The sequence below is a fragment of the Anguilla anguilla genome, chromosome 12 (assembly GCF_013347855.1).
Source record: "Anguilla anguilla isolate fAngAng1 chromosome 12, fAngAng1.pri, whole genome shotgun sequence".
NCBI classification, from domain to species: domain Eukaryota; kingdom Metazoa; phylum Chordata; class Actinopteri; order Anguilliformes; family Anguillidae; genus Anguilla; species Anguilla anguilla.
This window is the reverse complement of record NC_049212.1, coordinates 36,899,977-36,916,930: the sequence shown is the minus strand read 5'-3', so window position 1 is coordinate 36,916,930 and position 16,954 is coordinate 36,899,977. Positions and strand designations below refer to the sequence as shown.

At 40.9% G+C, this 16,954-nt stretch overlaps 4 protein-coding genes across 4 annotated transcripts; all 4 read left to right on the top strand.

The window, feature by feature from the left end:
* Positions 1 to 435: 435 nt before the first annotated feature.
* Positions 436 to 1,801, top strand: LOC118209680 (olfactory receptor 1509-like). Its single transcript, XM_035385236.1, has 2 exons — positions 436 to 1,124; positions 1,528 to 1,801. The coding sequence occupies exons 1-2, from the start codon at positions 494 to 496 to the stop codon at positions 1,578 to 1,580; spliced, it is 684 nt and encodes a 227-aa protein (XP_035241127.1). The 5' UTR covers positions 436 to 493; the 3' UTR covers positions 1,581 to 1,801.
* Positions 1,802 to 5,512: 3,711 nt separating this feature from the next.
* Positions 5,513 to 7,532, top strand: LOC118209679 (olfactory receptor 51I2-like). Its single transcript, XM_035385235.1, has 2 exons — positions 5,513 to 6,427; positions 7,441 to 7,532. Exons 1-2 carry the CDS (start codon positions 5,797 to 5,799, stop codon positions 7,458 to 7,460), a joined length of 651 nt encoding a protein of 216 aa, XP_035241126.1. The 5' UTR covers positions 5,513 to 5,796; the 3' UTR covers positions 7,461 to 7,532.
* A 1,347-nt stretch (positions 7,533 to 8,879) lies between these two features.
* LOC118209684 (olfactory receptor 52N5-like) lies at positions 8,880 to 10,341 on the top strand. The gene has a single exon (XM_035385241.1). The coding sequence runs from the start codon at positions 9,180 to 9,182 to the stop codon at positions 10,113 to 10,115; it is 936 nt and encodes a 311-aa protein (XP_035241132.1). The 5' UTR covers positions 8,880 to 9,179; the 3' UTR covers positions 10,116 to 10,341.
* A 4,304-nt stretch (positions 10,342 to 14,645) lies between these two features.
* LOC118209672 (olfactory receptor 52B2-like) lies at positions 14,646 to 16,168 on the top strand. The gene is made up of 2 exons (XM_035385224.1): positions 14,646 to 14,707; positions 15,087 to 16,168. The coding sequence occupies exon 2, from the start codon at positions 15,133 to 15,135 to the stop codon at positions 16,081 to 16,083; it is 951 nt and encodes a 316-aa protein (XP_035241115.1). The 5' UTR covers positions 14,646 to 14,707; positions 15,087 to 15,132; the 3' UTR covers positions 16,084 to 16,168.
* Positions 16,169 to 16,954: the final 786 nt, after the last annotated feature.

The following is a 16,954-nucleotide window of genomic DNA, read 5'->3' as shown; positions in this document are numbered from 1 at the left end:
CATATGCAATATTAATTTATGGTGATTGTTATTCACCCTTTACACATAAACACCACCCCTGCAAAAAAAGTGTTTTGTTTTCAACTGTATGCTCTCCTCAGAGGAAAAAACCATAAAGGCCCCACTCATCACATGTAGATCTAACATCAGCCACGCCAGGGGACTTCAGAATGGGCAGTGCTCTACCTAATGAGGGAAGGATGCTATATAAAAAGCACATTCTGCCCCGCTTGCAGTGTGACCGGAGTTTAATGCGTCGTCTGTTCAGAGAGTGAAACTGAACCCTGTTGGTTCTGCAGGTCAAAGAGAAGGAGAGAAGGAGTGCAAGTATTATATATGCTGATGCTATTATATGCTATTATGTATGTCCTCACAAGAATTAAGCTTTCAACATTCTCAGATTCTTCTTAAATGCTTTTTCAAGAGAATTTCTGCCATTCAGGAATAATGCTTCTTGTGGCTTCTGTTAGGTGAGACTTGTGAATATTTAACAATGGTTGAAATTTCTTCAAACTCAACAGACATTCTGACACTGCAAGGCTTTGACCTACCTCCTCAAGGGGTGTATGCTGCATTTATTTTCGCCATGCTGAGCTACCTTTTAATTATCTTCAGTAATGTTTTCCTGATGGCCACCATTATCATGAATAAGAGCCTCCACCAGCCTATGTACTTCTTGCTCTTTAACCTGCCCATCAATGACCTCATTGGCTCCTCAACCTTCTTCCTGCAACTCATCAAAGAGATCCTGCTGGACTCCAGGTACATCGAGGCCTCCAACTGCATCGCTCAGGCGTTCTTCGTCCACGTTTATTGGGTTACTGCTGCTTTAATCCTCTCTGCCATGGCTTACGACAGGTACATCGCCATATGCAACCCACTGAAGTACAGCACCATAATGACCAACAGCCACATCGCGAAAATAATCGCATCGGTGTGGCTCGTGGCCCTGCTCTTGATTGGCGTGCTGTTCTTCTTACTACTACGGCTGCCTCGGTGCAGATCTTTAATATCGCAAACTTACTGTGACAATCCCTCTCTGCTTGCACTAGTTTGTGCAGACACCACCATCAACAACATTTACGGACTGTTCATCACAGCCGGCTTGCAAGTGTTCGCCGTGGGTATGATTCTCTACACCTACCTTCAGATTTTGCTTGCATGCTTTAAAAACAAACACTCTGACACAAAGAGCAAAGCTTTGCAGACCTGTACAACTCATTTAACCCTCTTCATCATTTTGGAGTGTTTAGGACTTTTCACAATTATCTCATATCGCGTAAAGCAGCTGTCTCCTCATTTAAAGAGGATGATTGGAGTTTCCACCTTGATATTTCCCCCTACTCTCAACCCAATAATATACGGCCTTAAAACAAAGGACATCCGACAGAGGATTAACATGGCAATCCGCAAAACAGTGAATCCTTAATTTTTCTTTTGAAAAATATTTGTGGTAATACTGCTTACTAATCTGAGAAATACTAGAAATTTAGGATTTATTTACTTTTTTTTTTTTTTTTTTTACAGCAGATCAACAGGAGTCTTTTAGCCCTATCAGCATACATGTCTCCAGTGCATAACCAGAAAAGTAGCTGCCCTGAAGACCTGAATGGTCTTCATATTTGGGGAATTTCATTTTAAATCATAATAAAAACCAGCACACAAGGTAACCATCCCCACAACAGAATTCCTCAAAAGGCTTTACACATCTTGTATGATGTGACTGATAGTAGTGCTCAAGTGAATTAGCAAAAAAGGCACATGTATTGCTTTTAATTTTGCCCTTAAGCACTTGTGCACTTTCTGCAGATGTTGAATTGAAAAATAAACTATATTTGATCAAGTTCTGTGTTTATTTTTTTTTCTGTGTGTTGCTGCATTAATCCATTACTGCACATCTGCAGTAAAGAACTATGTATGTACAGCTGTTTTTTTTTTTTTGCCTGAGATAAACACGTTTTCTACAAAAATGAAAGGGACAAATGTAAAAGTAGCACAGTCAATGCAATTGGAAATTCCCAGTGAGCAAAAGCCGAAATCTAGTTATCTAGTTGAATCTTGAATTTACATTTTTCATTTAACTTTTTTTTTGCGAGTAAATGCCATATGACTGCTCTCATTTTAAATGTGGGCATTTTCCAATGCTTCTGCAAAACCTACCATGCCCCTGCACATTTAGAAATACTGCAGCATGTCCACAGGAGTAAGCAATTTAGACAGGAGGTGGTGCATATGCAGAGGCCTCACTAGGGGGATGCATGGGGTGCGGACCGCACCGGGTGACACCATCAGAGGGCGGTGACACCGAAATGACTGCCAACAAATAATTTTTGTGCAGTGTTGTGTGTTACGACGGGTTGAAACAGCTAATTTCCTTGATGCAATTGTAAACACCTCACAGCTAGACCAATGAGGGTTTGTAGCTGGAGGGGAAGGCACCGTGTGTTTTCCCTTGCCTGGTGTGATTCAAAACCGGAGATGTTATTTATTTTTCCTCTGTTCGTAAGAACAGGGCACAATTATACTTAAGAATGCACTGGTTCCGTTGCCGCGGGTCAGATATGACGGCGCTGCTTCATATCCCGCTTAAGACTGGCCTGAAACGGACCAGTAGCATTCTGGTTACTCTCCGTTCGCAAACGGGGCTATGCTGTCATCAGAGATATATCTGATCTGTCGCCGGACTGTCAATATTCCAATGGGAGCAACAGAATATTCACAAATGCGTGGAACACATAAAATATATCCATGACCACAGCAAGTAAGCGTAACAGTTACTAGGTTTTACCCTTGTGATAATCTGACTCCAAATGAAATTAGAATTTAAAATTTGGGTTTAACTATACGTGGAACTTGGGAGTGGTTACACTCGACTCTATCTTGTGCCATCATTCCTCAATACATGCTCCCGGGTTTAGCACTATTGTTAAATCTCAGTTCGGTGAAGAACCCAGAGGGTAGGAGGCTGACCACCATAATACATGCCTTCCTTTGTGCATAGATAGTTATGAGCCCAGGACAGTGTGTATCTATCGGGCTCCTTCAGGCGAATTTGACAAGAACCGGCGTATAACGCCCATGGGTCCTCTTAAGCCAAAACACCAGAACCAATACCACCAATCTAACTTGAAGACCTCACTAAAGACGTTCGCTGTACTAGACCCCTGATCAGTAGGTCCTAGTCATAATTGTCCCCCTGAGTATTTAATCGGAATTTCGGCTGAAAAGAAGATAAAATGGATTAGAGTCATGAAGACCACGCAAGTTAAAAATAAGAAGAATTTATTTAACAGGCAGGTAGGTCATTAGCTTCAAATTCACAATCAATTATAAGGTTTAAAAACATAAATACAGAGTAAAAAGTTCTTACCCAGCCTGTTTAGCTATACACAAAATCACAGAGTTTGCGCAGTGTGGGAAGTCGATTGCGATCTTCCCTGTTCAACTATGCACAGAACACAGTGCAGTGTGGGAAGTCGGTTACGATCTTCCTTGTCTAGCTACACACAGAGCACAGAGTATGTGCAATGTGGGAAGTCGATTACGATCTTCCTTGTCTATCTACACACAGAGCACAGAGTATGTGCAATGTGGGAAGTCGATTACGATCTTCCTAGATTGCTTTGTCTCCCTTCCTTTTAAGCTAAATCCCGCGTTTGGCCTAGGCGGCATTGCCATAAATTAACCTGGCCGAGTCAAATTTGGAATTTCAGCCCCCACCATTTGGAGGCTGCTGTTAAAACAATTAGTGGAGAAATTGGGAAAAGGAGATGATTACCAGAGAGGACATTCCATTGTGATATTTTTTCCCTGAGTTTCTGAAACTATGTTTTATTAAATGTTATTTGGTATGAAACATATTCAATTCAATTTCTTGAATTTCCCTGAATACGCCCATACCAAACATGTCCAAGGGATGTAATATTATGGTGCAGTTGTCATGAAAATACCCTTTTGTTAAACCATTTTACATGCATAAGGCTACATAAGGCATAAGGCATAATACAGTAATATTACTACATAAGGCATAATACAGTAATATAATGAAAACATGTGCATGGTTTGTAAGGTTTTACAGGGTTTTTGAATATGATAAACAGATGGTTTAGAGTCCAGATCCAGAAAAGAAATAAAAAGTGTAATGGCAGAGGGGCCCACATAAGGGCACTGTGGTACTGTCCCGTGCAGTTGCCCCACCATTTGGCCAGAGGCCTGATGACCTTTTCACCCTTAATGGTCCCAACACACAATCACCCACAACCCTAGACAAAGAGACTAGTTCCCCTTATCTTAGTTGTGTCCAGATGGCAACATTCCAGAGAGCCAACGGCTTGCTCACACAACCATAAACAACCAGTCCAGTTCCCCTTATCTCAGTCTTGTCCAGACGGTAACGGTCCAGAGAGCCAAATGGCCTGCTCATCCAGAGGAAGTCCGAGTAACCTATTGTTTTATCACAAGGCTCTCGGGTCCTTTGAAGTACAGGATGAGTCCCAGCGTGCAGGCTCGTTCAAATGCCAGCCTTTTCTGGGCCGCAGTTTGACTTCCCTCTTACACAATTTACTGCCGGTTGATTTGATTAGCGGTATTAATGTGATGAGAAGCGCTTTGTCGTTTGAATGCATAACCCCGGTCAACAACATCCAACAGCGCCCCATGGCTAAGAGCGTGTGCTCCCCATTATCTATAGTAGCCCATACAGGACAGAATAAGTGCATGGTATACATCAGTGGTCTCCAACCCTGGTCCTGGAGAGCTACAGGGTCTGCTGGTTTTCATAGTGACTCTGCACTTCATGAATCAATTACAGCAGTTGATTAGACAGTTAACTCAACTCACCTGGTGTCTTGGGTCTCAATTGGGTGCTGATTTTAAAGTGAAAACAAAAACCAGCAGACCCCGTAGCGCTCCAGGACCAGGGTTGGAGACCACTGGTAAACATGGAACATACAATGATACATGACAAGTTACTGTGGCTGTGTTTACTATAGGTGCGGGTATGTATCTGCTACAGGTGGAAGCTATACTAGTTGTACTCCTGCATGGCACATAGCTTCTGCTTGCTAGTGTTGTTATGTGTCAAAACTATACAATCTTATATCCCACAAGACAGTGGTTTAAATGAGATGTATTTGGAGTCTGTGGTGTACACACATCAGTAATTTATCAAAAAACACTTCACTTGTGAAAACAAATACTCCATTCATGTCTAAACATTCCCCATGTTAGCTTGTGCCTCAGTCTCCCCTATATACATACACATATGCAATATTAATTTATGGTGATTGTTATTCACCCTTTACACATAAACACCCCCCCTGCAAAAAAGTGTTTTGTTTTCAAATGTATGCTCTCCTCAGAGGAAAAAACCATAAAGGCCCCAACTCATCACATGTAGATCTAACATCAGCCACGCCAGGGGACTTCAGAATGGGCAGTGCTCTACCTAATGAGGGAAGGATGCTATATAAAAAGCACATTCTGCCCCGCTTGCAGTGTGACCGGAGTTTAATGCGTCGTCTGTTCAGAGAGTGAAACTGAACCCTGTTGGTTCTGCAGGTCACAGAGCAGGAGAGAAGGAGTGCAAGTATTATATATGCTGATTCGAATCATCATATTCATACAGCTTGAAGTTATATTCAGTTGTTTTGGACAGAATTTCAGAGTATGTCCCAACGGAAATGAAACTTTTAACATTCTCAACTTCTTCTTAAATGCATTTTCAAGAGACTCTCTGCCATTCAGGAATAATGCTTCTTGTGGCTTCTGTTAGGTGAGACTTGTGAATATTTAACAATGGTTGAAATTTCTTCAAATTCAACAGACATTCTGACACTGCAAGGCTTTGACCTATCTCCTCAAGGGGTGTATGCTGCATTTATTTTCGGCATGCTGAGTTACCTTTTAATTATCTTCTGTAACGTTTTCCTGATGGCCACCATTATCATGAATAAGAGCCTCCACCAGCCTATGTACTTCTTGCTCTTTAACCTGCCCATCAGTGACCTCATTGGCTCCTCAGCCGTCTTCCTGCAACTCATCAAAGAGATCCTGCTGGACTCCAGGTACATCGAGGCCTCCAACTGCATCGCTCAGGCGTTTTTCGTCCACATTTACTGGGTTACCGGTGCCTTAATCCTCTCTGCCATGGCTTACGACAGGTACATCGCCATATGCAACCCACTGAAGTACAGCACCATAATGACCAACAGCCACATCGCGAAAATAATCGCATCGGTGTGGCTCGTGGCCCTGCTCTTGATTGGCGTGCTGTTCGGCCTCCTACTACGGCTGCCTCGGTGCAGATCTTTAATATCGCAAACTTACTGTGACAATCCCTCTCTGCTTGCACTAGTCTGTGCAGACACCACCATCAACAACATTTACGGACTGTTCATCACAGCCGGCTTGCAAGTGTTTTTTCTGGGTATGATTTTCTATACCTACATTCAGATTTTGCTTGCATGCTTTAAAAACAAACACTCTGACACAAAGAGCAAAGCTTTGCAGACCTGTACAACTCATTTAACCATCTTTATCATTTCGGAATGTTTAGGACTTTTCACAATTATCTCATATCGCATAAAACAGCTCTCTCCTCATTTAAGGAGGATGATCGGAGTTTCCACCTTGATATTTCCCCCTACTCTCAACCCAATAATATACGGCCTTAAAACAAAGGACATCCGACAGAGGATTAACATAGCAATCCGCAAAACAGTGAATCCTTAATTTTTCTTTTGAAAAATATTTTTGTGGTAATACTGCTTACTAAGTCTGAGAAATTCTAGAAATTTAGGATTTTTTTACTTACTTTTTTTTTTCTTTTAGAACGGATCAACAGGAGTCTTTTAGCCCTATCAGCATACATGTCTCCAGTGCATAACCAGAAAAGTAGCTGCCCAGTTTCTCTTGCATGTCATTTTAAAGATAAATTAAACACTGTATGTCTAAACTATGTAAGACATGCAAGTGCTTTAAGAAGTCCAATAATTACTCAGCCAATCCTAGACTTTGAAAACCAAAGTCTTTTCAAACAGTTTTTGATGAAAAAGCATATAAAACCATTAGTTTTATGGCTCCAAAATTATTCATATAGCAACATGAAAAATATATTTTTCTGGAGAATCACATTCACATGTTTTCAGTTCAGTGCTTTAGATATACTTAAATGTGATGTTTGTGCTCCAAAATGAATATGAAAGAAAAGTAGAGGAATGTAGCCTCTTGTTAATCTTTAAGTCATATGGCAGAGAGTCTGATGGAAGACTTTTCCCTCCCTGTTGTTATTCTCACAGATGATCTTCCTTTGCAGCACCTTGTGTGACTCTAGAACCGCAGAAGGCTTAAGGATAGGACATTTAAAGAACAAAGAGTGAAATGGTGAACTAGTTTTAGTTGTAAAAATACTCTTTATGATACAATATGTGTTTTTTTCAGGAAAGGCCCAGTGGAATTAATGGGAAGCAACAAGCAAACAGGAAGCTTTCAGGTTCAGCTTCCACTATAAATAAATGTTGTGGTATGAAGAATTCTTACTTCCACGCGTGGTTGTTGAACTGATGGTGTAATTACTGTGTGTCATGGTTCTGTGTTTCAGTCTTTGTCTTTCCTTGTTGGGCCGCCAGATGGCGGCACTTCTGTTTTGTGTCCTGCTCCCCCTGTTTAATTGTCTTATTGCTTTCAATTATTCCATTATTGTTTTTGGGTTGTCTCATTTTCCCTTCCCTCTCTGTGGCCATGGTGCCCTCCTGTGTCTCGTCAGTGTCTGGTCTATTCAAGTTCCCTTCTTCCTTGACTCAGGTGCTGGATCCTTGGTTGTGGTTGGTTACGTGTGCCTCTGATCATGTTTCTGCCCCGTGTGTACCTGCCCATGTTCTGTTTTCCACGTGCTTTTGGATTTTTGGATTTTCTTTGTTTCCTGTGTTTTTGAAGTTTTTCTTTGTTTTTGAGCGTTGCCCTGCGAGGCTTTTTGTTCCCTGCTTTAGTTCCTGTTTTGTAAAGTAAAGTCTTTGTTTCTATTCACCGTTCGGAGTTTTGTGTTTTTTCCCCCTCACTCTGCGTTTGGGTCCTCACCCCCCACGCACCTGACAAAGTGCATGGTATACATCAGTGGTCTCCAACCCTGGTCCTGGAGAGCTACAGGGTCTGCTGGTTTTCATAGTGACTCTGCACTTCATGAATCAATTACAGCAGTTGATTAGACAGTTAACTCCACTCACCTGGTGTCTTGGGTCTCAATTGGGTGCTGATTTTAAAGTGAAAACAAAAACCAGCAGACCCCGTAGCACTCCAGGACCAGGGTTGGAGACCACTGGTATACATGGAACATACAATGATACATGACAAGTTACTGTGGCTGTGTTTACTAGAGGTGTGGGTATGTATCTGCTACAGGTGGAAGCTATACTAGTTGTACTCCTGCATGGCACATAGCTTCTGCTTGGTAGTGTTGTTGTGTGTCAAAACTATACAATCTTATAACCCACAAGACAGTGGTTTAAGAGATATATTTGGAGTCTGTGGTGTACAAACATCATGAATTTATCAAAAAAGACTTCACTTGTGAAAACAAATACTCCATTCATGTCTAAACATTCCCCATGTTAGCTTGTGCCTCAGTCTCCCCTATATACATACACATATGCAATATTAATTTATGGTGATTGTTATTCACCCTTTACACATAAACACCCCCCCTTGCAAAAAAAGTGTTTTGTTTTCAACTGTATGCTCTCCTCAGAGGAAAAAACCATAAAGGCCCCAACTCATCACATGTAGATCTAACATCAGCCACGCCAGGGGACTTCAGAATGGGCAGTGCTCTACCTAATGAGGGAAGGATGCTATATAAAAAGCACATTCTGCCCCGCTTGCAGTGTGACCGGAGTTTAATGCGTCGTCTGTTCAGAGAGGGAAACTGAACCCTCTTGGCTCAGCGGGTCACAGAGCAGGAGAGATGGAGTGCAAGTATTATATATGCTGATTCGGACCATCATATTCATTCAGGTTGAAGTTATATTCAGTTGTTCTGGACAGAATTTCTGAGTATGTCCCAATGGAAATGAAACGTTTAACATCCTCAGCTTCTTCTTAAATGCATTTTCAAGAGACTCTCTGCCATTCAGGAATAATGCTTCTTGTGGCTTCTGTTAGGTGAGACTTGTGAATATTTAACAATGGTTGAATTTTCTTCAAACTCAACAGACATTCTGACACTGCAAGGCTTTGACCTACCTCCTCAAGGGGTGTATGCTGCATTTATTTTTGCCACACTGAGTTACCTTTTAATTATCTTCTGTAACCTTTTAATGATGGCCACCATTATCATGAATAAGAGCCTCCACCAGCCTATGTACTTCTTGCTCTTTAACCTGCCCATCAATGACCTCATTGGCTCCTCAGCCCTCTTCCTGCAACTCATCAAAGAGATTCTGCTGGACTCCAGGTACATCGAGGCCTCCAACTGCATCGCTCAGGCGTTTTTCGTCCACATTTACTGGGTTACCGGTGCCTTAATCCTCTCTGCCATGGCTTACGACAGGTACATCGCCATATGCAACCCACTGAAATACAGCACCATAATGACCAACAGCCACATCGCGAAAATAATCGCATCGGTGTGGCTCGTGGCCCTGCTCTTGATTGGCGTGCTGTTCGGCCTCCTACTACGGCTGCCTCGGTGCAGATCTTTAATATCGCAAACTTACTGTGACAATCCCTCTCTGCTTGCACTAGTCTGTGCAGACACCACCATCAACAACATTTACGGACTGTTCATCACAGCCGGCATACAAGTGTTTTTTCTGGGAATGATTCTCTACACCTACCTTCAGATTTTGCTTGCATGCTTTAAAAACAAACGGTCTGACACAAAGAGCAAAGCTTTGCAGACCTGTACAACTCATTTAACCGTCTTTATCATTTTGGAGTGTTTAGGACTTTTCACAATTATCTCATATCGCATAAAGCAGCTCTCTCCTCATTTAAGGAGGATGATCGGAGTTTCCACCTTGATATTTCCCCCTACACTCAACCCAATAATATATGGCCTTAAAACAAAGGAAATCCGACAAAAGATTAACATGGCATTCCGCAAAACAGTGTATCCTTAATTTCTGTTTTGAAAAATATTTTCTTGGTAATTCTGCTTACATGAACTAAGACTGAGAAATACTGGACTGAGATTTAGGATTTACTTTTATTTTATTGTATTTTTTTTATAGTATGGATCTGTTCTGTTTATGTTACATTGTTGTTGAATTGATGGTGTAATGACCTGCCCTTTGTATATGTTCATGTCCTTTTCTTACATAGTAATATGTATTTTTTTGTAACTTGTGTATTCAATATTTAATAAATTTGATTTCAAAATGTATTGTTGGTTCTGTTTGTTACATTGCAACAAATTATTTTAATCATTCTCATTTAATCAAGTTGAATCAAGGTCAGACCTTATACAAACAGCACATGCAATATTATATAGCATATGGCACTGCAGCAAAAAATGTCTGCCTAAAAATAAACCATTTAAAGTTTAATCATACAATCTAGGGTTTCCTTTTTTTTAATCTCAATGTTCCTCCTCAATCAAGGCTTTGGAAGAGATTATATTTCAGAGTCAACAAATAAAAATAGTTGAGCAAACATGAAATGCTGTTAGTACCATAATGTGCATGTACCTAATTACCTTGCATTAGGTAATGAAGAGGTCTTTCACTCTTAAGCAGTTTTTAATGAGTCTGTTTAACAGCGTGGAATCCTCTCCTGAGAAGGTCTCAGGGTACTATCTCTGTGCTTGAGCTCATGGGTATGATCCATATTTTTCATTTTTTATTACTTGCAGACCTGCACTTCTCTGTTTTTGCATTTATTACATTTAAGAAATATGGCCTGTAATTTGCCAATACTGTTTTCATTTTTGTATATTGCATGTTCTGTTTGTGTTTTGAGATCTTGATTTAATTTTGGTTAAGAAGTTTTTTTTTTTTTTTTTTTAAACAAGTGACAGCTTAAGCAATGAATCAACAATTTTGACTTTCATAATCAATTTCTGCCTTTAATGTGGAGGTGGCCGAGCCCTTTAAGTCTATAGACTGTTCAAAGTTGCAATGCAGATTATTTGTATATCTGATTTTAAAAAAGCATGTTTTCTACATACAAAAATGCCAAGTTACTCACACATACAAAGCACTGTCTGTAAGTCATTCATATCAAATCTAGGGTGGCCATTAAAACTTTTTTTGATTTTGCATGTGCATCTGATGTTTCTACTGGCTAATGTACCTTAAATGTCCAATGGGGAGACATATTATTTGTGGGCTGGGAGCATTTGTGATGATGTAATCAGGCAGGAAAAAGAAGGAGGAGAAAACGCAAAATCCCCTTAGTTTGGGGATTTATTATGTGGAAGTGTAAAGTTGTTTGTGAATTCAATCTGTTGAAATGGGGTCAGAAGGTACAGAAGGTACAAAATCGCAGATATTTCTGTGGGGAACCCTGAAGAGTGCCACACTCTCAGTGCTGTATATGTAAGCACATGCCCTGCCAAGGCATAATAACTGGGTTGGAAGGCATACGTGCCATAACAATATTGCCACTTTCGGAGACACATAGTTATAATGATTGTTGTCTAGGGCTGTATCGAATGCCATTTTTTGCCAATCGAATTTTAGCCAACCTCTATCGAACGAAGCTTTGAATGTCTGTGACGTGACGTCATCGCTTTGGCCTGTTGTTTTGGGATACTCTACTTTCTACTCAATAATATGAATAAAGAGATGGTGAATATGAGAAACTGCAAGTCACACTTTTGTAAGTTTAACACTCTTAAATAGACTCTTAAATTATTTAATAAACATAAGAGCGTCAACATAAAGAATCCAGTGTCTGACATGCAATAAATGTCCTAATGAAAACCGACGTCTTGTAAACCTATGGTCTATGCTAAACAAAGTTGCAAACTATGCTTAAATTGTTTAGAAAAATAAATGAACTTCTTTAGGCCTAATAACGGAGATTGTTTAGTCAGAAAAGTCATCGGCTATCTTACCAAAATGAAAAGTCCTTAAAGCCTGATAATAAAGTAACGTTGCCACACTCATCAGTAGCTGTCAAATACAGTCCACGAATGCGTAAGTCGCGCATTAAGGATATATAGACAAAAAAATAAGAATGAAGACTCCTGGGAAGGAGGTTATGCCTGCTCTTGTTTATTCCTTCACTTGTTTAATGTTGTGGGCCAAGAACACAAGTTTGTTTGACATTGTCTGGCGTAAGTGAGCTTAATCGCTTTGCTGACAATGAATCCCGCTTTAGAACAAATCCGCTCGGTGTTGAGGTTGCTGGGATGCAAAGGCATCTCGCTGCCACAGATAGTTTAGGGTTATCTGCGCAGTATGCTAGGCTAAACTAAACTTAGGCGTAACTAACGATATTTTAGACCTTAATTTACTAAGATAGCCCAATTCAGAAATAAACTTAGAGTATTACATCTGCAGAATTTGCAGATTGAGATGACTGACACTTAGCCAGATATTAATTCATGCCACCTATCCTTAAAAATGAGACGCTTGTTTGTTGAAGAATTTAATCTTCTCTCGAATTTCTTTAGTTTTGAGGCCATATATTAAGGGGTTAAGGAGAGGAGGAAAGATTAATACTGAGACTCCGAAAGACTTCCTCAAATATGGGGAGACGCTGTTCAAACGATGTGCGATTATAGTAAAGAATGCGTTGAACTCCAAGAACAGGAAGACCACTAAGTGTGTGGCACACGTCTGAATAGCTTTGCTCTTGGCGTCAGACTGCTTGTTGAGTAAGCAGGTGAGCAGGATTTGGACGTACGTGTACGTGATCACAAGCAGCGACCCGCCCTGAGTCACAACCATTAAGAACAGCCCGTAGTAGTTGTTTATATACGTGAAGAAGGCATCTCGCTGCCACAGATAGTTTAGGGTTATCTGCGCAGTAGGCTAGGCTAAACTAAATTTAGGCGTAACTAACAATATTTTAGACCTTAATTTACTAAGATAGCCCAATTCAGAAATAAACTTACAGTTTTCAGATGGTTTCCCAAATTTGTTGTTGAGTGATATGGTACACAAGTTTTATCTTGCATATCTGCCACTTCACTTTTTATCATCATCAGTAAGCTTAAAATGCTCCCAAACCAGGGATTTTTTGGACATTTTTTCTTTGTCCAGGACTGAGAATCACGAACGAACGTTATTCCTAGCTTATGCGTGAATTTATGACACCTTGATGGACAGCAACACGAGGCTTCCCTTACTGAAATTCAAAAAGTGCCAATGTGTTTATTGGCAAAATTGTTTCTGTTAAATGATAATAAAACGCAGGCCGCTTTAACCTCTAAATTTCTTGTATTGCAGTACCAATAATCTTAAAACTGCAACTGAGCACCCATCCTAATAATAGAATGCTTAATTTCACAGTCGAATGCCAATTTAATGAACGAAGCTCTGAAGCTTTTTTCAGTACAGCCCTATTGTTGTCATGATTGTTTTCTCATTTGATTTATTTTTCAATATACCTGTATCTTTCTGTATGTCCTTAATGGTGCGAGGGACCTGGACGAGCAGATGTCTGCACAGTCTCCATTTTCTTATGGGAGAGGGGGACATGGAAGGAGGAGACATCCGCACAGACTCCATTTTCTTAAAGGACAGAGGGGTCATGGACGCAGAGACATCTGCGCAGACGGCAGCCGTTTGTGACAGCAGAAGCCGTGTCCCGGCTCAGAACAGGAGCAGGACTGCGCTGCTCGGCCTCATCGCGCCGCTCGGCCTCCGCACAGCGAGAGCAGGCAGCAGCACGCGTGTACAGTAAGAGCAGCGCGCGGCTGTGGGAGAAGCCTACTGCTCCACGCCCCTCCAGCTGGTCCCCCCCCCCCCCCCCCCCCCCCCCCCGTAAGACCCACTCAAAGTGCAGCTGAGCCGCCAGATGGGCTTTCGTACGAAAACAAGGGCTCGGCTGCACCCGAACCTGTAGGGAATCTCCTGGCTGAGCCCTTCTGTTCTAATAACTGGCACTGGCTGACCAGGTATACAAAGACAACTCATGGGCGTGGTTCTCTTTTGTATTTATTTTTTGTCTTTAATTGGCTCTTTTGTTCATGAATTTGTGAATGGAAAAATGTTGGTTCGGTTTCATCACAAAAAGAAAAAGCAAAACAAAAAAACAACCGAATCATATTTCATGACTGAAAAATATTGGTTGGGTTTCATTGCAAAAACAAGATAATCGTTATATTTAATGACAAATTTAATCGGTCATTAATATGCACTTCTTTTTGTACACATTATTGTCTAATATAAAGGAAAACAAATAACAAAAAAACTTTTTCTGCTAAGGAAAATAATCATTGTCAAGACAGAGATCCCCCAAGGCAGATAAAATCCTGAAAACAAGCTGGCCCTGGGGGTCCTAAGATTGTGCCTACACGCTCTGCAAAGTACAAATGGGCGACAGAGGACTCCAAACTTAGCGCGTCATCTTCGTATGAAATGAAGCCTTCCCGCCACTTCCTGACTTTGGGTAGTGTCATGGGAGCTTGCCAGGAAGTAGCAGCAGTTTTGCCCATGGGGCTGTCCTTTCCTTAAAAGAGTATAAGAGTACAAGACCACGCAACCCTGCAGTCTTTTGATGAGAGCTGGTGCCTGAGTGGAGGACAGTCCGAAACTGATGGGTTGAGTACAATACTTTTAACTGCATTATAGCACTTTTTGAGCGATGGTAGTTCATTCGGCTGAATTGTGCGGAACAGCGTTTTAATTTATATAGAAATTAGCCGTCAGTTTATCAAGCATCAGGAGAAGATAAAGAATATTTAATCTTATATGAATAATGGGATTAGATTCTTTACTCATGTCAGTGTAAATGAAAGTGGTAATTGTTGTAAAAGTATACAATTGCATAATTGTTTTTTTTGTTTTTGTTTTTTTTTTTTGCTTACAATTCCATTTTTTATTTAAGTTTACATACATTTTTTATTCATGTTTACAATTCCAAGGTACTGTCAATAACTGTAAACCTAAGAGAGAATTTTATGCTTGTGATTTGTTCAGTTACAGGGTGCTTACATTAAAGGCAAGGACAAACTGAGCTTGGAGCATGGACCACTTTGATATGAACTCCAACATCTCTAAGGCTACGGCACTCTTAACCATGGAATCTCTGAATTTACCCCCGCTGGGCGTCTACCCAGCCTTCGCCCTGGGAACAGCGGTGTACTGCTTCATCCTGTTCTGCAACAGCATGCTCGTCATCACCATAGCGCTGCACGGCAGTCTGCACAAACCCATGCACGTGCTGCTCTTCAACTTGCCCATAAACGACATGGTGGGGGCCTCCGCCTTCTTCCCTCAGTTCATCGCCAGCATTCTGGCCCAGAGGCGCTCCATCTCTTACCCAGCATGCTTCGTGCAGGGCATGCTCGTACACCTGTACGGCGTGGGATCCCTGCTGATACTGACCGCGATGGCGTACGACAGGTACGTCGCCATCTGCAGCCCGCTGAGGTACAACGCCATCATGACCAACGGCAACTTGGTGAAGATCATCGCCGCCATGTGGCTCGCGGACTTCCTTGTGATCGGCGCGCTCTTTGCTCTGCTCACCCGTTTTGACATCTGCAGGACGCTCATAGTGGACATGTACTGTAACAATCCCACATTAATGAAGCTCATCTGTGACGACACGTACATAAACAACTACTACGGGCTGTTCTTAATGGTTGTGACTCAGGGCGGGTCGCTGCTTGTGATCACGTACACGTACGTCCAAATCCTGCTCACCTGCTTGCTCAACAAGCAGTCTGACGCCAAGAGCAAAGCTATTCAGACGTGTGCCACACACTTAGTGGTCTTCCTGTTCTTGGAGTTCAACGCATTCTTTACTATAATCGCACATCGTTTGAACAGCGTCTCCCCATATTTGAGGAAGTCTTTCGGAGTCTCAGTATTAATCTTTCCTCCTCTCCTTAACCCCTTAATATATGGCCTCAAAACTAAAGAAATTCGAGAGAAGATTAAATTCTTCAACAAACAAGTGTCTCATTTTTAAGGATAGGTGGCCTGAATTAATATCTGGCTAAGTGTCAGTCATCTCAATCTGCAAATTCTGATTGCGTGTGTTACATGTTATACTGCTTTTTGACAATGACATAACATGACACTGAAACAAAATGTTATTTGTCAAAATATTTAAACCTGTTAAAATATATATAACTGTATATAATTTCTATATGTTCATGACAAAATATCAATGACAGATTATTTTTTATGCTGCATGGGTGTTTACAGCTGTTTTCAATGTGTGACAAACAGCAATGAAATAATAAACTGCTCATGTAAGAAGCATTAAATATTTAATATTTAAGTCATATTCACTATTTAGTGTAACCTAGTAAGGAGCTATATTTAAAATAAAAAACGGGGAGCAAACTGACCAGAATGGTCTTCATATGTGGGGAATTTCATTTTAAATCATAATAAAAACCAGCACACAAGGTAACCATCCCCACAACATAATTCCCCAAAAGGCTTTACACGTCTTGTATGATGTGACTGATAGTAGCAAAAAAGGCACATGTATTGTAGTGCTCAAGTGAATTAGCAAAAAAGGCACATGCATTGATTTTCACATGTATTTTGCCCTTTATCACTTGTGCACTATCTGCAGATACGTTGAAAAATAAACTATATTTGTTCAAGTTCTGTGTTTATTATTTTTTCTGTGTGTGGCTGCATTAATCTATTACTGCGCATCAGCTGGAAGAACTCTGTACAGCAGTTTTTTTTTTTTCCTGAGATCAACACGTTTTCTACAAAAATGAGACAAATGTAAAAGTCTTCCCTATATACATACACGTATGCGATATATACATATCTGTTCTGCTATGCTATGGCGCTGTTATTCACCATTTACACATAAA

Bases quoted from the DNA above. Each gene is read 5' to 3' on its own strand.
- LOC118209680 (XM_035385236.1), top strand. From the start codon at position 494: ATGGTTGAAATTTCTTCAAACTCAACAGACATTCTGACACTGCAAGGC. The intron at 1,125-1,527 runs GTATGATTCTCT...TTTTTTTTACAG, and splicing joins CTTGCAAGTGTTCGCCGTGG to CAGATCAACAGGAGTCTTTT.
- LOC118209679 (XM_035385235.1), top strand. From the start codon at position 5,797: ATGGTTGAAATTTCTTCAAATTCAACAGACATTCTGACACTGCAAGGC. The intron at 6,428-7,440 runs GTATGATTTTCT...TGTTTTTTTCAG, and splicing joins CTTGCAAGTGTTTTTTCTGG to GAAAGGCCCAGTGGAATTAA.
- LOC118209684 (XM_035385241.1), top strand. From the start codon at position 9,180: ATGGTTGAATTTTCTTCAAACTCAACAGACATTCTGACACTGCAAGGC.
- LOC118209672 (XM_035385224.1), top strand. From the start codon at position 15,133: ATGGACCACTTTGATATGAACTCCAACATCTCTAAGGCTACGGCACTC.